The sequence below is a fragment of the Oreochromis niloticus genome, linkage group LG8 (assembly GCF_001858045.2).
Source record: "Oreochromis niloticus isolate F11D_XX linkage group LG8, O_niloticus_UMD_NMBU, whole genome shotgun sequence".
In the NCBI taxonomy this organism is placed as follows: Eukaryota; Metazoa; Chordata; class Actinopteri; order Cichliformes; family Cichlidae; genus Oreochromis; species Oreochromis niloticus.
The window spans coordinates 1962180-1989084 of NC_031973.2; the positions used below are offsets into that span (position 1 = coordinate 1962180).

At 42.4% G+C, this 26905-nt stretch overlaps 1 protein-coding gene across 1 annotated transcript in view; it reads right to left on the reverse strand.

Annotated features, from left to right (window-relative positions):
* LOC102076067 (scavenger receptor cysteine-rich type 1 protein M130) overlaps window positions 1-26631 on the reverse strand; it is a 116881-nt gene extending 90250 nt beyond the window's left edge. Inside the window, exon 1 of the mRNA XM_019362391.2 lies at window positions 26483-26631. Within this exon, the coding sequence (XP_019217936.1) occupies window positions 26483-26525 (43 nt within the window). The 5' untranslated portion in view covers window positions 26526-26631. The remainder of the gene's footprint in view (window positions 1-26482) is intronic.
* Between the last annotated feature and the right edge of the window lie 274 nt (window positions 26632-26905).

A 26905-nucleotide genomic window follows, 5' to 3' on the forward strand; every position in this document is an offset into this window, starting at 1 on the left:
AACGAGGACGGGTGAACACACACAATAAATACACACACCAGTAATCAGGGGATGGGAAACAGGAGGGAAACACACCTGGGAGACATAACAGCTGACGAGGGAGGGGAAACGTAAACAGAACACACTGACATAAGACAGAGACCTTCAAAGTAAAACAGAAAACACATACAGGTAATGACACAGACTCAGAGACGCGGACTAAACACAGAGACCTATTACACTAAGGGGACGCACAAGCAGGGAAGACACCAAACAGAGGGAACACAACTAAACCCTAGGAAACCCAAAACAACAGTCATAATACAAAAACTATCAAAAGTAAAAGTACACAACCAAAAACACCGGGTCACCGACCCAGGACCATGACAAAGAAGTTGAGTTTACAATATTCATGCCCATGTCTATTATTTGATTCTGTCCCCCACTAAAACCCTTTTAAACTAAAAAAAACCATTTGCGCTTTGGGGCAAATTTTCTTGTGCGATTCAATGCGATTAATTTAAATTAATTAATTACAAAGCCTCTAATTATGTAGATTATTTGTTTTAATCGAGTCCCACCCCTGTTAACATTGAGGCAAGCCTACAGATCTGTTTCCCTCCCCCACCTGAGTATGTCCGACCACCTCTCCCTGCTCATTGTCCCGGCATACACACCACTCAGGAAAAGGACAAAGCCCACCATCAGAACTGCATACAAATCTGGGGAGCAGGATATGTACAGCACAGCAATAGCAGACCTGTTTGTTTGTTTTGTTTGTTTGTTGTTGTTGTTTTTTTTAAAAAAGGCATCAGAGCAGAGCATCTCATTAGGAGAGGAACTTTACCACTTCTTTGCCCGCTTTGATAAAACTGTAGACACCCGTACCATGCACACCACCCTGCCCACAGCCTCCTCTGAGCACAGCCCACACATATTTAGCCTCCAACAACAACAGGTTGCAATGTGTTCAGAGCAATTAATCAGAGGGAAGCTGTTGGCCCTCGGAGTGTCCTCAAAGTCTGTGCCAACCAGCTGGATCCTGTGTTCACCAGACTATTCAACCTCTCCCTGTCACACGCCACTGTCCCCCAATGCCTGAAATGTGCAACAATAGTCCCAGTCCCCAAGTCCACCACCATCAGTGGCCTCAGCGACTACAGACCCATCGCACTGACACTGGTGACTCCTGGTGGGTCAGTGGTACTGACCAAACACAATCAGTCAAGGTTGGCAACCAGAGTTCATCCACCCTGTCACTCAGAACTGGCTCACCACAGGGATGTGTGCTGAGTCCTCTCCCATACACCATCTACACCAGTGACTGCGCCCCCATGCATCCCTGCGACATCCTCATCAAATTTGTAGACGACACCACTCTGATGGGGCTCATCACCAACGATGAGGACACCGCCTAAAGAGATGAGGTCCAGCATCTGACAGAATGGTGTGACTAAAAAAATCCTTACCCTAAACATCAGGAAACATCAGGAAGCTCCTTGAATCCTTGAATATATATAAATATATAAATATATATATTTATTTATTATATATTTATTTATTCTTATTATTATTTATATTATTATTTATTCTTCTCTTGCTCTTGACGAAGGCGGTCGCACTTTTTTTTCCTCCTCCTCTCCCTTAGCTTCCCTGCTTAGCCTCTTGTGTCCTTGTCTAGTCTCGTGTTTTTTATATTACTTTTCCCTGGAACACTCTCTCACAGTCTGTTCTCTAAAACCTAAAAGAGGAATTATGGATTTGATCAACTGGTCCCTGAATGCAATTGACACCCCTTTCTCAACGAGAAGTCTGGGCTCGGGTGAGCCTGAGTGCTGAAGATATCTACCTATTCGGAACCATGATAACAGGGTTCTTGCTGATCGGAGCTGGCTTGGCCCTGGCTTATCGAAGAATTAAGGAGCGGAACCGGCTGTTCAAACCCCCACAAGGCTGCCTGCTGGGATTGAAACGATGGGATGAGGCGTGAGTTTCTCAAAATGGGCTCATTGAGTGCAGCACGGATAAGATCTTGGAGAAGCGCACAGCTGCCGTGAATACTCAGAACAAGACCTCTGAGTGCAAACTGGATCACATCTTGGGAAGCTCACTGCGGTCGTGAGTTCTCAGAATCGGCTCTTTGAGCACAAGAATGACAACATCACGGAGCGTAAGTTTGATAACATCATGGAGAAGCTCGCGGCTCTCCAACGGGAGATTGAGAGACCAGTGTTGGACTGTTAGAACAGCTTTGAAATTCAAATGAGTTGTTCACAGCAAAGTTAAAACCACCATCACTTCATGCAGATACCCCTTCGGCGCCAGCTGCGGTCTCAAGGCTGGAGCTGAACAAAACACCCTGATAACAGACTGTGTTTAGACTGTTCTTCCCTTTCCATGCAAGGCCACCTGGGTTGGCTGGAAGGCTGTTTACTTAGCCTGGCAGGGCGAAGGACACTGTCTCAGCTGAACTCTGGACACACACACACACACACACACACACGAACACAGACATATATACACATGCAGATATACACTCATCCCCCCCCAAACGCCTTCAACGCTTATTCCCTTCCGATGCTGACGGTGGATCATGGAGACCAGCGCATAGGCTGCAGGCCCGGATGTACTGTCTACATTGGCTGTCTCTCACCCTTTACCCATCCCTGTTGCTTGTCATGTGTTTCTTTGGTGTATTAAGAGTTTTTTCATGTGCTATGTGCAGAGGTGTTTTTTTCTGTTCTCAACTGTCTTCCCCATGTGATGTTTGTGTAATGTATGTATGGTCGGAAGGGTAAGACGGCGCTGGCACTGCTGGCAGCCTTAACCCAATTTCCCTCGGGATGAATAAAGTATGATCAATCAATCAATATATATATATGTATATATATAATATACAGCAATATCAGGAAGAAAGAACACGAGAAGCTGGAGAAATACCAAGGGCTCAGAGAAGAGCTCGAGAGGATGTGGAGGGTGAAGGCAATGGTGGTCCCCGTGGTAATCGGAGCACTAGGTGCGGTGACTCCCAAGCTAGGCGAGTGGCTCCAGCAGATCCCGGGAGCAACATTGGACATCTCTGTCCAGAAGAGCGCAGTCCTGGGAACAGCTAAGATACTGCGCAGGACCCTCAAGCTCCCAGGCCTCTGGTAGAGGACCCGAGCTTGAAGGATTAACTGCCCGCAGGGGCGAGATGGGAATTTTATTTTTTTTTATATATGTGTGTGTGTGTGTATATATATATATATATATATATATATATATATATATATATATATATATGTTGCTGTCATTCGGAACCGCTACATCGATCACTACGGCCGTCTTCTCCTGTTTGTCTACCACCACTATGTCCGGTTGGTTAGCCACCACCATTTTGTTCGTCTGTATCTGGAAGTCCCACAGGATCTTAGCTCGGTCATTCTCCATCACCCTTGGGGGCATCTCCCATTTTGACCTTGGGACTTCCAGGTTATACTCGGCACAGATGTTCCTGTACACTATGCCGGCCACTTGGTTATGGCGTTCCATGTATGCCTTGCCTGCTAGCATCTTGCACCCTGCTGTTATGTGCTGGATTGTCTCAGGGGCATCTTTACACAGCCTGCACCTGGGGTCTTGCCTGGTGTGATAGACCCCAGCCTCTATGGATCTTGTGCTCAGTGCTTGTTCCTGTGCTGCCTCTGTGCTGTCTTTCAGTCCAGCTTTGTCCAGCCACTGGTAGGATTTCTGGATATCAGCCACCTCCTCTATCTGCTGGTGGTACATACAGTGCAGGGGCCTGTCCTTCCATGATGGTTCCTCGTATCCCTCCTCTTTCTTGGGTTTCTGCTGCCTGAGGTATTCACTGAGCACTCGGTCAGTTGGGGCCATCTTCGTGATGTATTCTTGGATGTTCGTTGTCTCATCCTGGACTGTGGTGCTGACACTCACCAGTCCCCGGCCCCCTTCCTTCCGCTTAGTGTACAACCTCAGGGTGCTGGACTTGGGGTGAAACCCTCCATGCATGGTAAGGAGCTTTCTTGTCTTTATGTCAGTGGCTTCTATCTCCTCCTTTGCCCAGCTTATTATCCCAGCAGGGTACCTGATCACGGGCAGGGCGTAGGTGTTGATAGCCCGGATCTTGTTCTTACCGTTCAGCTGACTCCTCAGGACCTGCCTGACCCTCTGCAGGTACTTGGTGGTTGCAGCTTTCCTAGCGGCCTCTTCATGGTTCCCATTCGCCTGCGGGATCCCCAGGTACTTGTAACTGTCCTCTATGTCTGCAATGTTGCCTTCTGGTAGCTCGATCCCCTCAGTTCTGACTACCTTCCCTCTCTTTGTTATCATCCGACTACACTTCTCCAGCCCGAATGACATCCCAATGTCATTGCTGTATATCCTGGTGGTGATCAGTGAATCGATGTCTCGTTCACTCTTGGCATACAGCTTGATGTCATCCATGTACAGGAGGTGGCTGACAACTGCTCCGTTTCGTAGTCAGTATCCGTAGCCAGTCTTGTCAATGATCGCACTGAGGGGGTTCAGACCTATGCAGAACAGCAGTGGGGACAGAGCATCTCCTTGGTAGATCCCGCACTTGATGGTGACTTGTGCTATGGGCTTGGAGTTGGCCTCTAGTGTTGTACGCCACATCCCCATTGAGTTCCTGATGAAGGCTCTTAGGGTCCTGTTGATCTTGTACAATTCTAGGCATTCCAGTATCCAGCTGTGGGGCATTGAGTCATAGACCTTCTTGTAATCAATCCAGGCAGTGCACAGGTTGGTCAGTCTGGTCTTGCAGTCTCGGCTGACTGTTCTGTCTACCAGTAGCTGGTGTTTTGCGCCTCTGGTATTTTGCAGTTTTAAGAGAAGATGGAACAGAACCAGATATAAGAGAGGCATATATGATATTAACAATCAGTAGTTTTAACAATCAAAGTTCTAAGTTCTAATATATATGTACAGCGGTCCCTCGTTTATGTTATGTTCTAAAAATAACCCGCAATAGGTGAAAACCGCGAAGTAGCCAACTTTATGTTTTACAGTGATTATAGATGTTTTAAGGCTGTAAAACCCCTCACTACACACTTTATACACTTTTCTCAGACCGGCATGAACATTTTCACACGTTTCTCTCTTGTTCAAACACTCTCAAATTCAAACCTTCGTAGAAAAAAAAGTCCAGTATTATAGAATGAAACCAAAGATCAAACCCTCTTTTCAGGTCCAGAACATGGGAATAGAGCAGCTGCCAGAGAATTCAACATTAATGAATCAATGGTACGGAAAAACACGGTAACTTCTACCTTCCTTTAGCATGTCCAGAAGTCCAACTTTTTGTGGGATGGTTAGCATCTTCCTTTTGGGTGTTACCGCAGGAGCCTCTGACGGTGCAAAACGTTTTGTCGACAGTGTTGTGTTTGTTGGATTGAAAACTTACAAACATACAGTACAGCACTTCAGAGTCACACTGCTAGCGATCCAAGATTTATGTAAATTCGACAAGCTGAACGCATTCTGTACTGTACAGGAGACACGGCACGAGATTGATTGACAATGGTCTACAGCCAATCAGGATGCAGAACACAATGCACTGTAAAAAAAAAAAAAAGCATGCAAAATTGCACAAAAAAAAAAATCAGTGAAACAGCAGAAGGTGATCCGCATTACAGCGAGGGAACACTGTAATATATGTATTTTGCACTTCTGACTTCAGAATTTAATTGCCCGGATAATCCAAAAAAATAATAATGAGAGAGAGTCTATTGTTTCCTCTTACATGTGTGTGTGTAATAAATTGAAGCGGTAGTATTAAAAATGAAAATCATCAAACCATGATAATAATGAGCATTTAGTACAAAATTACCAAGTAATGTGTTACAAGCGTATTAAAAGTACAGTAACTAAGGAGTCTAAAGTAGGAATCTATGTCCTGCACATGTGTGGTGTTTTTTCACAGGTACTTTTCAAATAAACAGTATTAAATATAATGGTGCTGGTATGAATCATAGTAGAAATATTACCAATCTGGACTGCATCAGTGCTGATGTTTAGCTTTTGGACGAAGTCAGCAAGAAACCTTTGAATTCTGTAAAAGTCTTTATTGCTAATGCTCCCAGAGTCATCCACCAAAATCACGAGGTCGACTTTTCCTGTTTCACACGGAACACCTGAAAGAAAGCAAAGATTGTGGGCTATAAGAGAAAACAGAGAAATACAGAGCTGTGAGAAAGTGTATACCACCTTCATGATTCCTTAGGATTTGTATATTTGTCAAATTTACATGCTTCATATTAGAAAAAGATAAAGGATGTAAATACAAAGTGCAGTTTTACTTTTTGTAACGAACACTTTATTGAACATTTTTAACATTATAACAGGTTTATATAAGGATTATTTCTCACATACAAATGAAAAGATAGCAGTGAAGAAAAGCAGAAGTGTCATGATCCTGGGTCCTAAAGGACTTTATGAACTTGTGATTGTCATTATTTAATGTTCTGTTGGGTCCCAGTGTAATCAGTCTACTTTCCACATAGCAAACTGTGACAGGAACATTCAACCATAATGAACACAGTGGACATAGCAGTTTACATGGAGGAAAACGAAGTAGAGAATCCCAGGCTCCGAGTCCTATCACAGAGATTGGCCGAAACAACTGAGGTGAGGATTTGGTGAGCAGTCATTATATCTTCAAACTATTAAGACATAAAAGCTGGAAGAAATAAGGATCTATCTGTGTGTGAGTCAGGACCTATTCAGACTGTCTTCTGCTTCCATGCCAGCAAACTCTAACACAGTTACTGATTTCTGAACCGGCCAGTCTGGAAACAAGTCTTCCAGTCATCTGGAGATATATTCACAGCGAGGTCTCCTGTCCTTTGTCTCTTAGATCTGAGCAAAGGGTCACATAATTGTGGTAAAAAAGTTGTTAACTTTGCCTGATAGTTGTTTTATTGGTAGCTGCTGAAGATTGGCCCAATACTCCTGTATAGGAAGTCTGGACTGGCTCTCGCTTTAAATGTTCAGAGTTTCTGATTCCATGAGGTGTTCCCCAAAGGCAGAGCAGGAACTAGTGTAAGCCGGTGGTGAGGAACCTGCCTAGGCCAACCTGCTGCTCTACCTGAGTAGTGGTCCTCTATGATCCATGGTCTTGGTAAATGTAGGATATTACATTAGTGGGGGCAGCACGGTGATGTGGTTAGCTCTGCTGCCTCACAGCAAGAATCAATCTGGGGCCTTTCTGGGTGGAGTTCACCCCGTGTCTGCATTGGTTCTCTCCGGGTACTCCGGCGTGCCCCCACAGTCCAAAGACAGTCGGTTAGGTTAACTGGTTATTCTAAATTGCACATAGGTGTGCAATTTAGAATGTGTGTGAGAATGTGAGTGGGAATGGTGTTCTGTCTCTCTGTGTTAGCCCTGTGATAAGCTGGTGCTTTTTATTTAATAAGCAATTAAGTGACAGAAAAGCAAAAGCTCAATTAAAAAATGATGAGTGAAAATAATAATAAAATGGTAATAAGAATCAGTTAATAAAATCACGTGAATTTCATCTAAGGATAACTGAACTACTCTATGCTAATGCTTATTTCTGATTCTGGTCCTCAAATGAACGAGAGAGATGAGGGAGTACAGCACAGGCAGCAGCGCCATCCTCTCCCGGCCGCATTCGATAAAGTTCAGATGAGGAAGCAATGACTCAGTACAAAGTCCTCCGACTCCTTTGAGACTATAATCCAACAGGCCAAAATGAGCAGAGAAAAATCCAAAAATTATAATTCCAGTTCTTAAGTCCACAGTGGTTGGGCTTGTAGCTGAAATCTTTTTCAGATGTTGCTATACTCTTTAAATTTCACAAAACTGTAAACACTCTGCTTATTTCATTGCATCGATAATTAAAGTTAATTAAAGTTATGCATAATTAATAATCAGCAGAATCTGATACTGGACTTCTTTTCACCACTTGCTGCAGGATGAAAGCAAATACCTAAACTGATCCCCAAAAATGATTCTGTTCATCTGGACGCAGCGTTTTCATTGGGAGAAACATTTAATTATCATCAGGTAGCTTATTTAATGTTTCTTTAAATTGTTCACCCCATTGTCCCCATCCTCGGTGTTCCATCCTTCTCTCTTCTGGCCACTGAAGACACTCTCTGTATTTCACTGTGCTTTCTGAAGCACAACTTCCAACGTCCTTTGTTGCCTGGTCTTAGACTTTTCATGCTGTGCTAGACGAGCCTTCTCAGTGAAATCAAACACCTTTTGAAGAATATTCTCATCTAGAAGCATTTTAAGTCTCTTTGAATTTTAGCACATAGATGGTAAAATTTGTTTGTCCCACCCGTTCACTGAGCTGCCTTCTGGAAGTTTTTGTTGCTCAGAGGCCTCTAACTGAAGAGCTCATTTGCAGACTTTTGGGGTTAATCCTGTTTTGTCTGCATCTGAGGCTGATAATTGTATTGATTATTACTGTAATGATTAGTAATGATATTAATGTAATTAAATTCAAGTTTAGTTATACAGCGCCAAATCACAACAACAGTCACCTCAAGGTGCTTTATATTGTAAGGTAGACCCTACAATACATACAGAGACAAACCCAACAATCATATGACCCCCTATGAGCAAGCACTTTGGCGACAGTGGGAAGGAAAAACTTCCTTCACGAAATATAAATAAAATCGTTTTTTAACAACTACCGCTATTTATGCTTTTTCAACATCTTTATCATGAAATATATACACTTATGCCTGAACAATGTTCCCAGGTGGATGGCTGTGGATAAGCCTCAGAGCATGACCAGCATGTCACTCTCCCTCTAAGAGCAACCAGGAAGAGTCAGTAAACAGGAAATCAACCAATACAGGTAATCCAGGAGGAAGTGAAATCATTAGCAAGTTAACCTTCAAAATAAAATCTTCTCATCTCCTCTCTCTTTTTTCAACCTTTTTAACTGTTCTTTATAACTTACATATAAATAAATTATTTTAAAGCACACATAAAACATAAATGCCTTTGAGGCATCACATTAATCTTTAAGGTAGAGATTGTGTCTGTCTCCTGAATCCAAACTGTATTAATGTGCAACTTTTGACCGCGTCATGACCTGTTGTGATATGTGAGATTATTATATTATCTTATGCCATGTTATACCCCTAATTAAAGATTGTGAAACTATTATGTAGTTTTAGTTTGCATTATTCTCCGGAAGAGGTGATAACTATTAGATTTATTAAATTGATTTTGTGGAGAAGGAAGTAGTATGTTTTGTTATTTTGATTTATTATTTTGTTATTATTGGTATTACTGTCATTACTGTTGCATCATAAACATATAGCAAGCATATGTATACAAGAAGTATTGATACAAGAGGTATTGATATTGCATTCAAATGTTCAAATATATTGGTATCATATTAGTCTTTATTACAGGTCCAAGAAGAACCACTTTAAACGGTTGAGTTGAATCTATAATTTAAATGTTTTTAATGCTTCTATGATCTCAGTGTTTCTGTGTAGAGGGCAGAGACAGGAAGTTATAGGCTTTTGAAGTTGCAGGCTTTTGCAGAAGTGAAACCGAAAGCAGAGTGAGCGCAAGCCAAAGAGTAGGGTGTTTATTATGCATTTATCTTTGATTTAAGCTTTTAGTAGAGGCTTTTGATTAAAACATTTATTCAGTAGATTACATATATATTTCCAGTTAGGTTATTATATGTAAGGATGAGCCTCTGTTCTGGTGAAAGGTCAGAAGTGTAACGGGTGAGATGTGAGAGCATTTAAGGGTGAGACACACATACAGACACAAATAGTGAGAGGTCACGACACGTACGCAGTACACAGCATGCACGCGCCCTCGCACGTGTACGCACACACAGATAGACTCATTTAGTAGGCAAGAGTTTATGACTGCAAAGTTGTGCATGAGTGACATTTTGTACAGGAAGTGCACCTGATGTTCCAGGAAGATAAGCCTGGGCAGGATGGAGACAGGAAGCGCTTGGCGTTGACCCGAAGAAGATGTTCTGTTTTAGACTATGTTAAGAGTCATTGTGGTTTTGGAGTGACGTATGCTTTGTTTAAATCTGCCTAGCAACAGAAAAGGGGGCTGTACTATCTTAACCCTATAAAACCGTTGTCTGAATATGGTAAAGACAGTTCAATACTGATTGGGTTGTTGAACTCACACATGTGTTCATTAAAATGCCGTCTAAATTGCACACGCCTGGATCTGTGGTTATTTATGGATTCCTCTCTCAACATTGAACCCTGACAATTTGTATTAGATTAGACTGCTGATTTATTGTGAATGAATGATATTGTTTTATGATGCATTATACTGCTGAGTTATAAGAAATACCGTTTTCAGAGAGTCATGGCCTTATTTGTCTGATTAGAAGAGAACAGAACATACCAGAGAGGTTTTCTGCCCCATCTCATCAGGAGATAAAACAAGGAGCCGAGGTCATAACTTAGGCGCCGTGTGAGAGAAAGAATGTGAATGTTTAGATTTTTACGACTAGGTGGGGGCCACTAGAGGCTATAAGAGGCTGAGTAACCCTCCACCAGTTTGAGACTTGCTGTGACCCTCTGCAGGCAGGTCTCCCCATCATGATGGTTCTTATGCTCTTAAGTGTTGAATTGTATGGAAATAAATAATGGTTGATTGAGCATTTATACACCAAGTATTGTCCTTCCTTCAGCCCAAACATTAAAAGAATTGGGAGATTTCAACAACTTGGTGCCTGGTGACCCGGATCTTTGGTGTGCTGAGGAGGGGCAGATTTGGCCTGTGGTGAGATCGTGGGGCGAGGCGAACAGAAAGGACCGGTCCAAACAGAAAGGTAAGCACAGCCTGTTGTATTATAAATACCAAATGTGCATATTGGGCTTTCCAAATTAATCTGTTCGCTGAGTTACACGTATTTTCACATTAAATTTGTCGGTGTCTGGTTTTTGGCACGAGATACTAACAACATAAGTTGAGGCTGAATTCCAGTGTGTTAGATAAACTGCTTCTACCAAGAAACTAATAATACACTACGTTGAGCTAGTTGCAGCCCACTTTACCTTCCACATTTAACTTTGTCTAAGACTGGCTTCTGTAGCAATAATACATTAGAATCTTTTGGAGATGCGGCCATAAGTCCAGTACATTGAATAGAGGTTTTGAAGTTGGTTTATGGTGTCGGTTAAGTCCTCGTTGATGCGGCCATGAAATTAGTATAAAATTAAGGTTAAGCAGATGCTGGCTTAAGGTGTCGGTTAAGCGCCAGTAACGCGTAACGCGTAACGCGTCCGTAGGTTTTGGTTTATGATGTGGCCGTGTTCTGGTGATGCGAGGGGTTGCTGGTTTCAGCACATTGAATAGAGGTTAGACGGTGGTTTATGGTGTCGGTTAAGCCTCGAGGGCTGCGGTCATAATATTAATAAGTAAAATTTTTTACTTAAGTACGAAAAAAGGTAACGCAGACGCTGGTTTATGGTGTCGGTTTTGAGCCTCGGGGACGAGCATCACTTCTGTTTTATGATGCGATTTTGCCCCGTGGTGGCGGCCATAAGCGCAGTGAAAGGGGTACCTGGTATATGGTGCGGTTGTGCTTCGGAAGAGTTCTAACAGTTGAGCTCAGAGGTTTCTGTGTAAATTTCCGCGGGTGAAAAGCGCTCTCTGTGGGTCTCACTGCTGGTGAAACGCGCTGTGTGTGTGAGGCGCGCTCTGTGTGTGAAGCGTGAACACAGTGACAGTGACGGTTGATGTGTGATTAGGAGGACACTAGAGTAAAGACACATTTTAGGATCAAAGGTTGATACCTAGTGTACCTGTGGAAATTAATTTTGCCCTGGAGTTGGCTCCCCCACCGTACGTTGGACGCGGCGTACGGACCAGCGGCGTCTGGAGGTCCAGGCTTATCACCTGAGAGCTGAGGGCCCTCAAACGATAACAGAATAACACTGGAACGGCCGTGTAATCACGGGTTCACATTTATTCTGGACTAGACCAAGACACATTTTGCGATCAAAGGTTGAGCTCTAGAGTAGTCAAAGAAAAAAGGTTGAATTCCTCGTTTCAGTGGTTGAAATTGTTGTGTGCCTGTCCCCTGACGAGTGTGAAATTAAATAAAGAGGGAAGTTGGAGCCACATAGAGATAGACGGGCATAATTGGGTGTATTACTCTGTGGTGTAATAAAAAATAATTAAAAAAAAAAGGAGAGAGAGAGAGAGTAAGAGGTGCGTAGTGGAGAATTATTGAGAAGCAGAGAGAGGAATGTGTTGGGAGACTGGCGTGCAGTTTGCGCTGTCAAGGTGGGCGTGTTGCCTGCTTATCTGTTTAACAGTGATGAAAATGATATTAAATAAATCTCTTAGTGTGTTAATACAGGAAACTACGGACCTGGACCAACTGCCCCCACAAGCACAGCGGCCGAAGCAAAATTATAGTAAGGGGAACCACACCCAGCAAGAATCAGCAGCTGTGGAAAAGACAGCAGCGAGGAGAGAATTAGAGGAGAAATTAAGAGAAGTTTTAACACAAAATTGGGGCCAACAGACTTGTGGAGGTTGGGAAGGCGTCCGGAGCATCACAACAAAAGGTGAAACAAAAACACACACGAGCAGAGAAATGTGAGAGAAAGGCTCCTTTTAAGGTAATGCCTAGTTTGAGAAAAAGTTAAAAAAAAAAAAAAAATGACCCGCCTACAAATGCACACACACGCAATGAAGAAACAGCTTACACTCATGAACATGTGAAGATTTTCCAGCAAGGTTAAAGCAGCAAAAATTAACATACACCTGTTTTTTTTTTTAAGGATGAAGTTTATCCATTACTAACAAATAAACCCTCTGGGTTGCAGGACAACAATTTAACTTCAAAGAAAAAGAAAATAAAGAGACTGGTATGACCAACTAGTTTTGAAATAACAAATTTAGTGGTTAACAGTCAAATTGTGAGATGTTTTCTGATGATTGAACAACACAAGTGATTACTGACGGAAAGAAATTTCTCTTTTGTGAGTTTAAACATGATCTTAAGAATTTGAACATGTGCATGTTGTCCTGTCAACTTGGTGGGTTATGAGTTGATTATATCGTGAGAAAAGAAAAAAAAAAAAAGGGGGAGAGAAGGCTGACACAGGGCCTGGCCCGGTGTTTCTCCCCTCTCTTTGTAACACAGCCAACACAACATCATTTTCCTGTTCGTACACTTCTGTTTGTTTTTGTTTTGTTTTGTTTTGTTTTTTGTTTTTTCTCTTTATGTTTAATTACAGGCTGCTTTGCCGGCCCTGAAAGCCGAGGCTGACCTGGACTCCTGCTCTCCCCTCTACGTGACCCTGACCAAATGCTGCAACAGCTGGACCCACAACAACAACCTGAAAAGGTCAACAGTGCTGCAGGAATGTGATCTCATGCAGCAGAGACGGAGAGCGTTAAAACCAAGGCCCGTTTCACTACACGGGGGAAAATTCTCAGACAGCTTCAGCTGACAGAGCTGTGACGAGACGCCCGCCAAGCCCGAATGAAAAGTAAGGCCGAGCAAAGGAATGCTGACCTTAACAACTCGGCATTAACACTGCAGGACAATGATGGACCAACACGGCAGCAAAAAGTACGTGACCGAGACAGGAGGAGCAAGTGAGGTCAAAAGGCACCTCAGAATGGACAAAAACACAGAGGAAGATGCAGGTTTCACCTACGGTGAGCATGGACATTGGAGAAAGGACTGCCCCAATTGGGGTCAGAACCAGGACGGACTGAACTTTGAGCAGCAGCAGCAGCAATGGTCGCAAACAGACTGAAAAGGAGGAGGGCAGGACCCCAGGGCACGCTTCAGGCTGTGGTTTACCCAAGACACCAGAACAGGAAGGTGATGAACACACACACACACACACACACACACACACACATTGGAATGCTGATTCACTGAGAAGTGATCCACATACACATACACATGCACACGCTTGTGCAATGAAGAGTGATGCACACACACACACATGCTGATGCAATGAAGAATGCTTTGCTTATGCTGATATGCAAAATGCTGCACACAAACATCCCAATACATAATTTTTATGAGGAGCCATTGATTACCATTGATTACTCAAAATGTGTTTTATGTCACCCAGAGGACATTTATGTAGATTTTAGGGGTAAGGTCTAAAACAGTTTGGTTACGAAAACAATGTCTGGGCGTGATGTCTGTTTATGGCTCAAGGCCTTGACTGAATTCTTTGCTGTGCTTCACAGAGCCTGGTGAGGAGCAGAGGCACAGAGTGAAAATGATGAATTAATAGTGTAAGTTTTAGGTCGGAGTGCCGCATTTTCTGTGATTGAGATTTAATTCAAGGAGGAACAAAAGGTGCTACGGCACCTGAGGTTCTCATTCCCACACAATATTGTCCCGGCAGGAAGCAAAACGTTCCTGTGAATTTCTGGTTGATTTTTGGGTTTTGCTTAGCGCTAGCTTGATTTTATCAGTGAGCTTTGGCTTGTGTTCTTTCTCTAAGCGAGAGAGAGATGATTTTATGTTTGAACATGTCTGCAACGGGCCCTAGTTTGTGTTATTTTTATTAGTATTTTGTTGGTTACGTCTGTTTTCGTTTTTGTTACAGTGCACTGAGATAAAAACATCTGAGAGGTGTGATCCACCGGTGGTGATATTTTGATATTTTGTGAGTTCATGATTTAACAATCAGCTCTTTAAACCAGGCCTGAAAGATTGAAATTTAAAGTGCTATGAAAATTTTTTACTGAAAACAGTCGCAGAGTGTGCTTTTCCATAATTATAATGGGCTTTGGAGAAATTCACTTATATAGGACATTGATCACATGAGATGGTAAGTCCTGAGTCTAAAAGGATTGCACCGAGTCAATCCAGTCCAAAACACAAGGAATTGTTTTCCGTTTAAAATGATGACGTCATCTTACTGGTGATGGATGCTCGAATAGGTCGCGCGTGAGACTCCATTATCAGCAACATCTGGTATGAATGTGTGTGAATGTATGCATGTGACTGGACTGGGATGGACTGATGACTAAAAGTTTTAACTGACTTGATGTTGAGACAAAGACTGTACCGACTTCAGGATTAGTAAATGTCGACAAACAATTCACCCAGCCGGCAAGAGAAGGGTGGATGCTTTGCTTTGTTTTGTTTTGTTTTTGCAGGAGCAGGAGGATAAGAGAGACTGAAGAGGAGAATTTCTGATGCTTTTTGAGATATGATGTCACTAACCTTTTCTTTTAATTTTCTAGCTCTGGTGAATTGACACATGGGAGTGTGTCAAAAAGGGGGGAGTGGAAGTTGAGTTTGAACATCAAACAATGGTTATATGAAAATTTCTATGAGTTTATTTGTGTGTTTAATAATTTAGCTATGGTAAAACTTAAGCTTATAATGTGTTAGAATTAAAAATGGTTAATTTGTTTTTGATTTCTTTTACTAAGCTAAGTGGTTCTAATCATTTTCATACACACATTGCAAATGTGCTCATAATGAGTTGGCACTCAGTCTTTTGAAGGTCGTAAGCTTCATTTGGCGTTATTGTCCGGATTGATACATTGTAGGTATTGACTTTGAGTGCAGAGGGCTAAATGCAAACACGCTTACACACACATAAACTATGGTTAGAATAAGTTCCTTGGTCAGAGAGTCCTGAACATGAGATTCTAAACCAACTTTGAATCATTAGAAGAACAATGGATAACAATATTAGATTATCAAGGCTAGGGAGAGAGGTGTTTTGGTTTTCTGTCTCTTACAGAGAGAGGAACAGACACCAGACGAGGTACGGAGATATGAGGACCCTTCACACCAGAGACAGACGTAGGGACTGCCGAGACAGCAACTGGGGTCAAGTGTCATGGCATTTGGGCTCCTTGAGAAGATGGATCCCATAAACACAGCAATAACCATGAAGGGGTTGGCGAAAATCTAGGAACACCAGACCAACAAGGTTCGAGAGGCTCTTGGCAAAAGGGGGACACGGCGGTGACCCCAAAATACACAGATCTTTGTTTGAAATCGGGGCAGAATAATCCCCTGATCTGTGCAACGACTAAAGGGTGGTCTAACCCCGGAGGTCGAAGAGAGAAGCTGAGAATCACCCAACTGGAAGATACTGGTAGCTGCAGCAATAAAAATAAAGGTTAAAAGCTCCTTAGACAGAGGTTCTAGTTTGAGTACATTTGAGGGTATAAGGTAGCACCAAGATGGGGGTGGGAAACTGGAGGACCAAAATAAAGCTGTGGGAGAACTGGAGAGTGATGGGAGTGTCATCTGTAACTGCTGTTATTGTTGTAAATCTAGTTTTTCTTGCATCTGAACTGCGCAAACACAGAGGTCATCCCACATATGGTCCACCCGTTAAAGGGGGACAGAGGGCCTCAGGACCAAGAAGAACTGGACCTTGCAACACTGGAATGTATGTTGTAAGTGATCTCTTGTTTAAGAGATCAAAAGGGGGAATTGTGAGATTATTATATTATCTTATGCCATGTTATACCCCTAATTAAATATTGTGAAATTATTATGTAGTTTTAGTTTGCATTATTCTCCTGAAGAGGTGATAACTATTAGATTTATTAAACTGATTTGTATTAGATTAGACTGCTGATTTATTGTGAATGAATGATATTGTTTTATGATGCATTATACTGCTGAGTTATAAGAAATACCGTTTTCAGAGAGTCATGGCCTTATTTGTCTGATTAGAAGAGAACAGAACATACCAGAGAGGTTTTCTGCCCCATCTCATCAGGAGGAGATAAAACAAGGAGCCGAGGTCATAACTTAGGCGCCGTGTGAGAGAAAGAATGTGAATGTTTAGATTTTTACGACTAGGTGGGGGCCACTAGAGGCTATAAGAGGCTGAGTAACCCTCCACCAGTTTGAGACTTGCTGTGACCCTCTGCAGGCAGGTCTCCCCATCATGATGGTTCTTATGCTCTTAAGTGTTGAATTGTATGGAAATAAATAATGGTTGATTGAGCATTTATACACCGAGTATTGTCCTTCCTTCAGCCCAAAGATTAAAAGAATTGGGAGATTTTAACAGATAAGACAAAGTAACCTGACCACAGGTTGCCCCTCTGTAGATGACCCTCAGCCACAGTCTTGATCGGTCCCTGACCGGACCTTGGCCCGTACCTGATCTGCTGATTTTGGCTGCAGGACAAGTGTAAAGTTAACCAGCAGTGGGAGGGGGGTTACTGGCCCTATAAGAGGGGACCAGGAAAGCCCTCAGGGCTTTTTCCTGCTGTCTGTCCATTGGGGTTGGTCCCAACCGGCATGCACTTATGGCAAACACCCTAGGGGAGCTTTTGCTTTTCTTTCTGTTTTGCTGAACATCAGTGTTCAATAAAACAACTGGCACAGAACTTTGCTCTTTTTGACTTTAATCGGAATTTGGGAGCTGAAATCAATCTTCTTCTAACCTAAGGAATTACTCATAATTGTGACCTCCACACAAGTAAGCCTGCAGTGTGAGAGCGAAGTGCTCTAATAGGGTGATATGGTACTACAAGGTCATTAAGATAAGATGGGGCCTGATTATTTAAGACCTTGTATGTGAGGAGCAGGATTTTGAATTCTGGGTTTAACAGGAAGCCAATGAAGGGAAGCCAAAACAGGAGAAATCTGCTCTCTCTTTCTAGTCCCTGTCAGGACTCTTGCTGCAGCATTTTGGATCAGCTGAAGGCTTTTCAGGGAGTTTTTAGGACATCCTGATAATAATGAATTGCAGTAGTCCAGCCTGGAAGTAATGAATGCATGAACTAGTTTTTCAGCATCACTCTGAGACAGGATATTTCTAATTTTAGAGATGTTGCACAAATGGAAGAAAGCAGTCTTACATATTTGTTTAATATGTGCGTTGAAGGACATGTCCTGGTCAAAAATGACTCCAAGGTTCCTCACAGTGTTACTGGAGGCCAAGGTAATGCCATCCAGAGTAAGAATCTGCTTAGATACCATATTTCTAAGATTTTCAGGGCCGAGTACAATAACCTCAGTTTGATCTGAATTAAGAAGCAGAAAGTTAGCGGCCATCCAGGTCTTTATGTCTTTAAGACATTCCTGCAGTTTAACTAATTGGTGTGTGATAGGTTTGTAGCTTGAACCTATTTGCTGGAACGTTTAAGACAATTTAATTACACAGCAAGCAAGACACGAGTAGGCAAGTTCTTTATGTTTCACGTGCATGGGAGAGAACCGGACAAACGCCGTTCCTTCGCTTGACCCCAGTTGCTCTCTCCGCTCCCCCGTAACACTGCTCTTTTATTGTGGTTACATGAATATGCATAAGTTCATTAACATATGACATCTTACATAGGTATACATGTGAACAGAGAATACCCTGTGTGTGTGTGTGTGTGTGTGTGTGTGTGTGTGTGTGTGTGTGTGTGTGAGAACCCATTAATGACTTCCTAAACCTGCTGGCCTGGAAGTCCAGCAGTTCATCTAAACAAAATGCACTTAGAGTAAAACAGACATAGATACGTTTATCCTACCATAAAACAATAAAACAAGGTATGACCTCTCCCATGCTCCCAGGATGTGCGTGTGAAAGCCAGAACACCCTGGAATGCACACAAAGCTTTTTATAGCCTACTACCGAAGATCACACATCCTATCACTACACAATCGATTATATACCTCTAAGCATATATGGTTAAATATTCCTAAGCATAAATGACAATCAACATTACAAAAACCTAACAGTGTGTCTTATCTGGCTTCATGGACAGATAGAGCTGGGTGTCATCAGCATAGCAGTGTAGATGTATGCTATGTCTTCTAATGATGCTGCCTAAGGCACATGTGTCAAAGTCAAGGCCGGCGGGCCACATCCGGCCCGGCGTACATTTATATCTGGCCCGCGAGATCATTTTATATAGATGTATTATTATTGTTATGCACGGCCCGGCGATATGAGGCGCTAATAATATACAAACTACAGATCCCATAATGCAGCGCTGCAGGCTCCTTGCTGAACGCTAGGCTAACTGGGAACATTCCCGCGTCAATCAAGTCAAACTTCTGTTATTGCGAAGCTAGCCGTGCACAATGGTGGAGAGAAAAGTTGATTCTGAAAGCAGAGCCTTTCAGCGCCAGTGGGTGACTGAATATATGTTTACAGACATTGCTGGTAAACCCGTGTGTCTTATTAGTGGAGCTAATGTGGCTGTAATTAAGGAATTTAATTTAAGACGGCACTACGAGACAAAACGTCAGGATAAGCTGAAAAACCTAAATGCAGAGCAGAAACTACAGAAAGTAGAAGTCTAAAGAAGAATCTGACATTTCAGCAGACTTTTTTCACCAGAGCAAAATGACAAAGTGAAGCTGTTGTGAAAACAAGTTTTATTGTAGCAGAGGAGATAGCCAAATCAGCCCGGCCATTTACGACTCTGAAGAGCTGCATGATGAAGGTGTGCGACGTCTCGTGTCCAGACAAAACGCAGATTTTGGCAAATGTGAGCCTGAGCAGAAATACGATTGCTGATCGGGTTTGTGAGATGGCCACTGATTTAAGGACACAGTCGTGTGAAAGAAGCAAAAACTTTATTGCATACTCTCTTGCTGTGGATGAAAGTACAGACATGATGGACATTGCACAGCTGGCCATCTTCATCCGTGGAGAGGAAATATTGAACATTAAATCGATGTACGGGACAACGACAGGAAAAGACATTTTTTAAAACATATGTCAAAGTGTAACCGACATGAAACTGCCCTGGGACATACTTGTTGGACTTACAACACATGGAGCGCCGGTGTTGTGCGGTGAAAAAAGCGGACTAGTCAGCAGTATGCGAGTAAAGATGCAGGAGGAGAACTGTACCCGTGAGTTATCAGCATATCACTGCATCATGCACCGGGAAACGCTGTGTGGTAAAATCCTAAAAATGGAGCATGTAATGATCACCGTAACGCAAACCGTAAATTTTATCTGAGCTAAAGGTTTAAATCACCGTCAATTTCAGTCTTTTATGTGGGAAATAGATTCAGAGTTTGCCGACATTCCTTATCATACAGAGGTCCGTTGGCTGAGTTGGGATAAAAATTCTATATAGAGTTTTTGAGCTCAGCAGGGAAATCTGTCAGTTCATGGACATGGCATGTATGATGCGGTGAAGGCATTTCAAGTGAAGCTGTCACAAATTCAGATGGAGCTGCAGTGTAATGATACATTCAAGGGAAAGTACGACACTGAATGGCCCGCACAGTTTATTAGTTCCATTCCTGAAGCAATGCTCCGTCTACATGCGGCTTCAACCTTGTGTATGCTTTCATTTATTTTTTCTGGGGTTTTTGGCAGCATGTTCATATTTCTAACTTGCATAATTTTGACAGGATATATTTTTATGAAGAGCAAAAAAAAAAAGTTTTTTTTTTTAAGTTTATTTAATCTGGAATAATATTCCTGTCTGTTTTTATTCATATTTATGTTTAAAAAACATTGTTTTAGTGTGTTCAATAAATGTTTCTTGTTTGGCCCGCGACCTAAAGTGTGCCTTGAGTTTTGGCCCCTTGTGCAATTGAGTTTGACACCCCTGGCCTAAGGGAAGCATGTATAATGTAAACAGAATTGGTCCTAGCACTGAACCCTGTGGAACTCCATAATTAACCTCAGTGTGTGAAGAGGACTCTCCATTTACATGAACAAATTGGAGTCTATTAGTGTGGTGGCAGATTTCCTTTCTTATGTATTGATCACTTTAGCAATAATAATATCACTTTCTCATTTAGTTATGTGCATGCAGAATAGCACCAAAAACAGGCCTTATGCCCTATCACACACGCACACAGAGTGGGGCCACTGTAAGTTCATGTGAGATGTAAAACAGATAGTGAGACTCCTTGTCCTTATCTGAGGGAAGAGGGAGGGAGGATTTGGGATGTAAATCTTTAGGCAACGGCTAAGTGAAAACATAGTTGTAATTTTCTCTTATGGAGTGGCTCCAAGCATGAGGCTGGAGATATATGAAGATGATAACAGTGGGTGAATTATGTTCTTAAACTTAGTTACAGCGCTTTCAGAAAGACATCTACTGTGATAAAGTCTACTCTCCACTGCTGTGTGAATTGTAAATGTAAATGTTATCAGGAAATGATCAGACAGCAGAGGGTTTTCAGGAAACACTGTTAAATGTTCAGTTTCTATGCCATATGTTAAAACAAGGTCTAGAGCAGAGGTTCCCAAAGTGGGGGGTGCGCCCCCTAGGGGGGCACAGAGCCATTGCAGGGGGGACGAGGTATGAATAAAAAATTTTTTTTAAAAAGAACACTTGGACACTGCCAGTATAATGGACAGGTTTTTGACGGGGCTCCCACAAAGGCGCAAAGCAGGAGATGAAGCATCACCAAATATGTTTCCAAACCAACTTCCTTCCAAGCCAAAGACTAGAAAATATGGTGAAACATATCTTCCCTTTGGCTTCAGCTGCACAAGTGCCAAGGTAGGTCTCTGCGACAGAATTAGTTTCCCCTGCGTCGGGAGCACGAGCTGGGCTCTCCAAATCACAGACAAACAGTATCCCACAGCTGTTTATGTTTTTAAACCCATTTTGCACAGAGAGGCATTTTTTGAAAAATGTATTGACAGCAATGTTGAATATTATTACACAGGAAAAAAACAACTACACGTAAAATAAATACACTATGACACCTCTGGCTTTCTATATGGAGGGGCAGTAACTGCGTGTGTATATGTAAGTGTGTAAAAACTGAAGATAGTCAGATTAACAGTAACAGTATTTTGTCTCTATCTGCAGCTGTAGAAATTCATCTCATGTAAACAATAACGTGGCGCACAGTGTGGAGTCAAAAAAGGCACCCACAAGAACTCCGTATTCCTCGTCCACATGTAAACGCAAAAACTGAGTTTTCGAACATCTCCAACCTGACAGGTGGTGGTGCGAAGATTTTCTTGTAAAACAAAGGGGGGCCAAGCAAAAAAAGTTTGGGAAGCACTGATCTGAGTGTGATTGGTTGGGTTCTTACATTTTGAGAGAAGCCAGTTATGTCATGGTCCTGGGTCATTTTGATCCAGACCGTTCTCACTCCCGAGGCGTAACATCCCGACGTTTTGTCACGTCCTGCGGCGTTCCTGAGGAACGCGAAAGGTGACCTTCTGCGTTCTGATGGTACGCGCCGGGTTATGGCTGAATTCCAGTGAAATGACGGTCCCGTGGTAATATACGTTCCAGCCATGTATTCCAGCCCTAAACCGAACCTTATCCCTAACCATAACCCTATTCCTAACCTTAACCAGCACAGAAATGACATGAAATAGTGTTTTCCAAAGCGATTTTAAGAAAAAGAACGAACATGTGTAGATTGAGTCCAAACGGTTCTCATGTTTTGTCATTTTTCCGATGTTGTCATTTAGGAACGTGTTGGGTGCCCGAAAACGTAATATGTTGACGATTTGTCACATGGCGTAAAATATTACGCTTAGGGAGTGAGAACGTGTTGTTCGATCCAGTGTAGTTTTCATGTGTTTTTGTATTTTGTTCATTATTTACCCCATGGTTCCTAGGTTATTCAGTTTAGTTTATTAGATTTCCCCTCATGAATTTACCCCCTGTGCCCCCCTCCATGTATCTGTGAGTTCCTATGCCTGTTTTCCCCAGCGCGTTATGTCTGTGCTCTCCCCGTGTTCTCTATCCCTCCTGTCCGCGTCTCTGTGTGCTTCCTGTTTTACTTTGATAGTCTCCCGTCAGTGTACTAGTGATGGGAATTCCAGCTCTTTATAGAGAACCGGCTCTTTCGGCTCAGCTCACTAAAAAGAGCCGGCTCTATCGGCTCCCAACCGGCTCTTTAGGTTGTTTATTTGCTTTAATTAATTTATTATAAACAACAATATAAAATTATGTACAAAATGAATTACTAATGTAAAGAAAAAAAAAGTTTTTTTAATGTATTTATGTTTATATATAAATATGCTTTAATTTATCCCTTTAAGACCTACCATAGAGCCAAGTCCGCCAGAGCTTATCTTTATATTTTTACATGCTGTCGTGCCATTTCTGGGAACATTTCAAGTTGCTATATCCCAAATGTTAATCATATGTATGCATTAAGTCCATAGTAACTACATAAAATGCAGAAAAGTGCAATAAACTACAAAAAAATTGAAAATTGGTTTTGTTTTGGGGTTTTTTTTTTGTTTTGTTTTTTACATATATTTGTAGTTAGAGAAATTTAAGAGGTTTATCCCTCAAAACAGTAAATACAAAAAAGTTGCACAAAATAGTTTCCTACCACAGGAAATTTATTTTAAGTGTCTTCATAGTTTTATTTTTGAGACACACCAATTTTTATATACTGCATGGAAAAAGAAAATAAATATTATATTGCAAATTTGCAAAAAACCCCACCATGTGCATCAAAATAAACTATTTCCAGCAGTGCAATTTGAGTTCTAAACATCCCAGACACTATACAGAAAAGCATAAAGTCAAACATGACTTTTAAAAACACCAGTGTAGGCTTATAAGGCCCAGAAGGTAAAAAAACTATATTTTCCACAAAAATGACGTCACTTCCGGTTTCGGGCAGGTAATGGCGGACATGCGATAGTTTGCGCTGAAGACTATTCCAACATAGGAAGTGTTATGAACAGCTGATCTAAACGTGTTTCTGGAATATTATGTCTTTGTTGCTGCAAATGTTTTTTACGAAATATTTGCAAAGCCGTATGTGGAAGGAAACCGTGACCGATCACAAGCTGATGGCATAAGATGTAAGTACAACTCCTCCAGTTTCATATGAAAAAAAAAATATTGCGTTAGCTTATGTGGTTCCGGTTCTACAGGGATTTAAATATAGTTACGCCAAACCGAGCGTGCTGCTTCGACTGGCCACTCCACATAAAATGTAAAAAATAAATTATACAATACAAAAACCAACTATTTACGTTTCAACTTTCAACTGGTTTTTCCTTCTAAACAAATTTAAAGTGAAACAACACAAAACACTGCAAACCACAACACAATAAAATATGATTAAAATATGAAAACAAAAAGAAGATGCACATTCTCTGTCATATGGGCCTGCATGAATAAACTTTCTGAATCCTTTATCATCCGCAATTGAAAGTAGTTGTGGATGATTACTATACCTTTCTAATGTGACGTTGTTGTCCCTGGCTCTCTTTCTCTCTCTCTCCCTCCCGCTCTGTTCCTGTGCTACTGTGAGTGTAACTACCGCCCCTCCCCCCTCTGCTCAGCGCAAAGCACAAGGCTCGCGTGCGGAGTGAAGCGGAAAAAAAGTGCGAGAGAGAGGGTGAGAGAAAGAAAAAAAACCTACGACTCCCAATAAGGAGTCGGCTCGCGTCGTTCACGTCAAAGAGTCGGCTCTAAGAGCTGTTTTGTTCGCGCCCGACACATCACTTCAGTGTACGTCACGTTGTGCTGCTCCTGCCCTGTAATTATTATTAGTATCAGCTGTGTTCCCCGTGTGCTCCCATGTCCCTCGTTATCCTCCTCTGTATTTATGTCCGCCTCTTCCTTGGTTCTGTGTCGCGTCCTCCCTCATGACTGTGTGTCCCTTCGTGTGTTTCCTCATGAGTCACTTCCTTTAGAATCTCCCAGTTTAGTTTTCTATTACTTTGTATCGCCTTTTCCTTCTTTCAGCAATAAAGCTGTATTTTGTGTTTAGTCCTGTTTCCCGTGAGTTTGCGTTTGGGTCCACTTCCTGCCTGCACACAGCCTGATTATGACAAATTGAGTCTAATAACAGATTAAATACCATGTTGAGGCTGTCATTGTTAGCATCTACATGGATGTTAAAATCACCCACAATAATTATTTTATCTGAGCTGAGCACTAAATTAGATAAAAAGTCTGATAAATCAGACAGAAACTCTGTGGTGGACAAATAATGTAATGTATAGTTTATTAATCCCTGTAGGGAAATTAGTCCACTGCATTCACTCAGTGAAGCAGTGGGCAGCCACCAATCCAGCAGTGTGTTGGGATGGTGCCTTGCTCAGGGACACCTCAGGGTAGTCGTTCAGTGGATTCAACCCCCCGACCTTCCGATCATGGGGAGACCATGAGTGTTTTACTCTTTGGTTCAGATGTGGATACTGTATTGTTCTTTCTTTGTGATTTTTTATGTTTAAGTTGTTTATTGCTGGTTTTTGGTTTGTTTTTTGTCTGTTTGGGAGCTGACACAGTCTCAATGGAGATGGTTTTTTGGAGGGGTAGCAGGAGGAGAGAAGCTGCAGAGAGGCGTGTAAGACTGCAACTCTGCTTCCTGGTCCCAACTCTGGATAGTCATATTTTGGGGGGTTTAATAAATTTGTCCATATTTCTAGAAATGAGAGCTGCTCCATCCAAAGTGGGATGGATGCCGTCTCTCCTAACAAGACCAGGTTTCCTCCAGAAGGTTTCCCAATTATCTATGAAGCCCACATTGTTTCTGGGACACCACTCAGACAGCCAGCAATTTAAGGAGAACATGCGACTAAACATGTCACTCCTGGTCTGATTGGGGAGGGGACCAGAGAAAACTACAGAGTCCGACATTGTTTTGGCAAAGTTACACACCGATTCAATATTGATTTTAGTGACCTCCGATTGGCGTAACCGGGTGTCATTACTGCCGACGTGAATTATGATCTTACTGTATTTACGTTTACCCTTAGCCAGCAGTTTGAAATTTCCTTCAATGTCGCCTGCTCTGGCCCCTGGAAGACAATTGACTATGGTTGCCAGTGTCTCTAGCTTCACATGTCTGAGAACAGAATCACCAATTACCAGAGTTTGACCCCCGGCGGGTGTGTCGCCGAGTGGGGAAAAACGGTTAGACACATGAACAGGTTGGTGGTGTACCTGGGGCTTCTGTTTAGGACTATGCTTCCTCCTCACCGTCACCCAGCCGCCCTCTTTCCCCAGCTGCTTGAGTCTTTACTCACTGTGTGCCCCTTTATGACTGAGCATGCATCAAGACATTCCAGCAGAATGGTTTGTGATAAAAAGCAGCTCTCCTCTGGATGAATCCTGCTGAGCTGTCAGGTTTATGCAGAGATCACACACACGTATCTTTTTCAGGTTCCAGTGTCTAATTTTGTGCTTCTAATGCGCCTGTAGTGTTAAAGACGCCTCCATGACTTACAGATTTCATCTCTATCTACATTCGAGTGCAGTACAAACAGGACAGGCTGTTGTCTAAGGAGCTTTGAAAGAAAAGCGTCTGGACTTCTTTAAGTTGTTGAAGACGTTTCACCTCTCATCCGAGAAGCTTCTTCAGTTCTAAGGTCAAATGGGGAGAGTCCCAGATTTAAGCCCAGTGGGATTGTCCCCCAAGAGGGACATGGACCCCCTATTGATCATCTAAATCTGGAACTCTCCACCATTTGACCCTAGAACTGAAGAAGCTTCTCGGATGAGAGGTGAAACGTCTTCAACAACTTAAGAAGTCCAGGTGCTTTTCTTTCCAAGCTCCTTAGACTACAATGACCTGGATGACTGAGAACCTTCACAAACAGGACAGGCTGTTGTTGCAGAGTCCTACCTGAGCCCCACAGCAGCAGCAGAACCAGCAGCAGGTGATCCATGTCAGGTCCACGTCCGTCTCCTCTCAGTCTGTCCGACTCTTCAGCTCTCTGCTAATAAACTGCTGTTTCCTCTTCATCTGTTATCTACTTATCAGCCAACTGATGAGCAGCTTCTTTCAACTGAAAAACCACAGAATCAAGATCGGCTGTTCTTGCATGGATCGATTTCATCATGCCAGACTCTGAGATGTTGACTCAACTGTAATGATGCTCCATGCACAGAGAAAAAAGCAGAAAGTGTTCGGGGTCCGATGTTCTGACCCAGACTGTGTCGAGCTCAGATTAACAATCACATCAGGGGCGACACATATATGCTTCACCCACAAAGCTGCTTCACACACCTGAACCTGACGTTTAATAAGACACAGCACGTCCTCGTT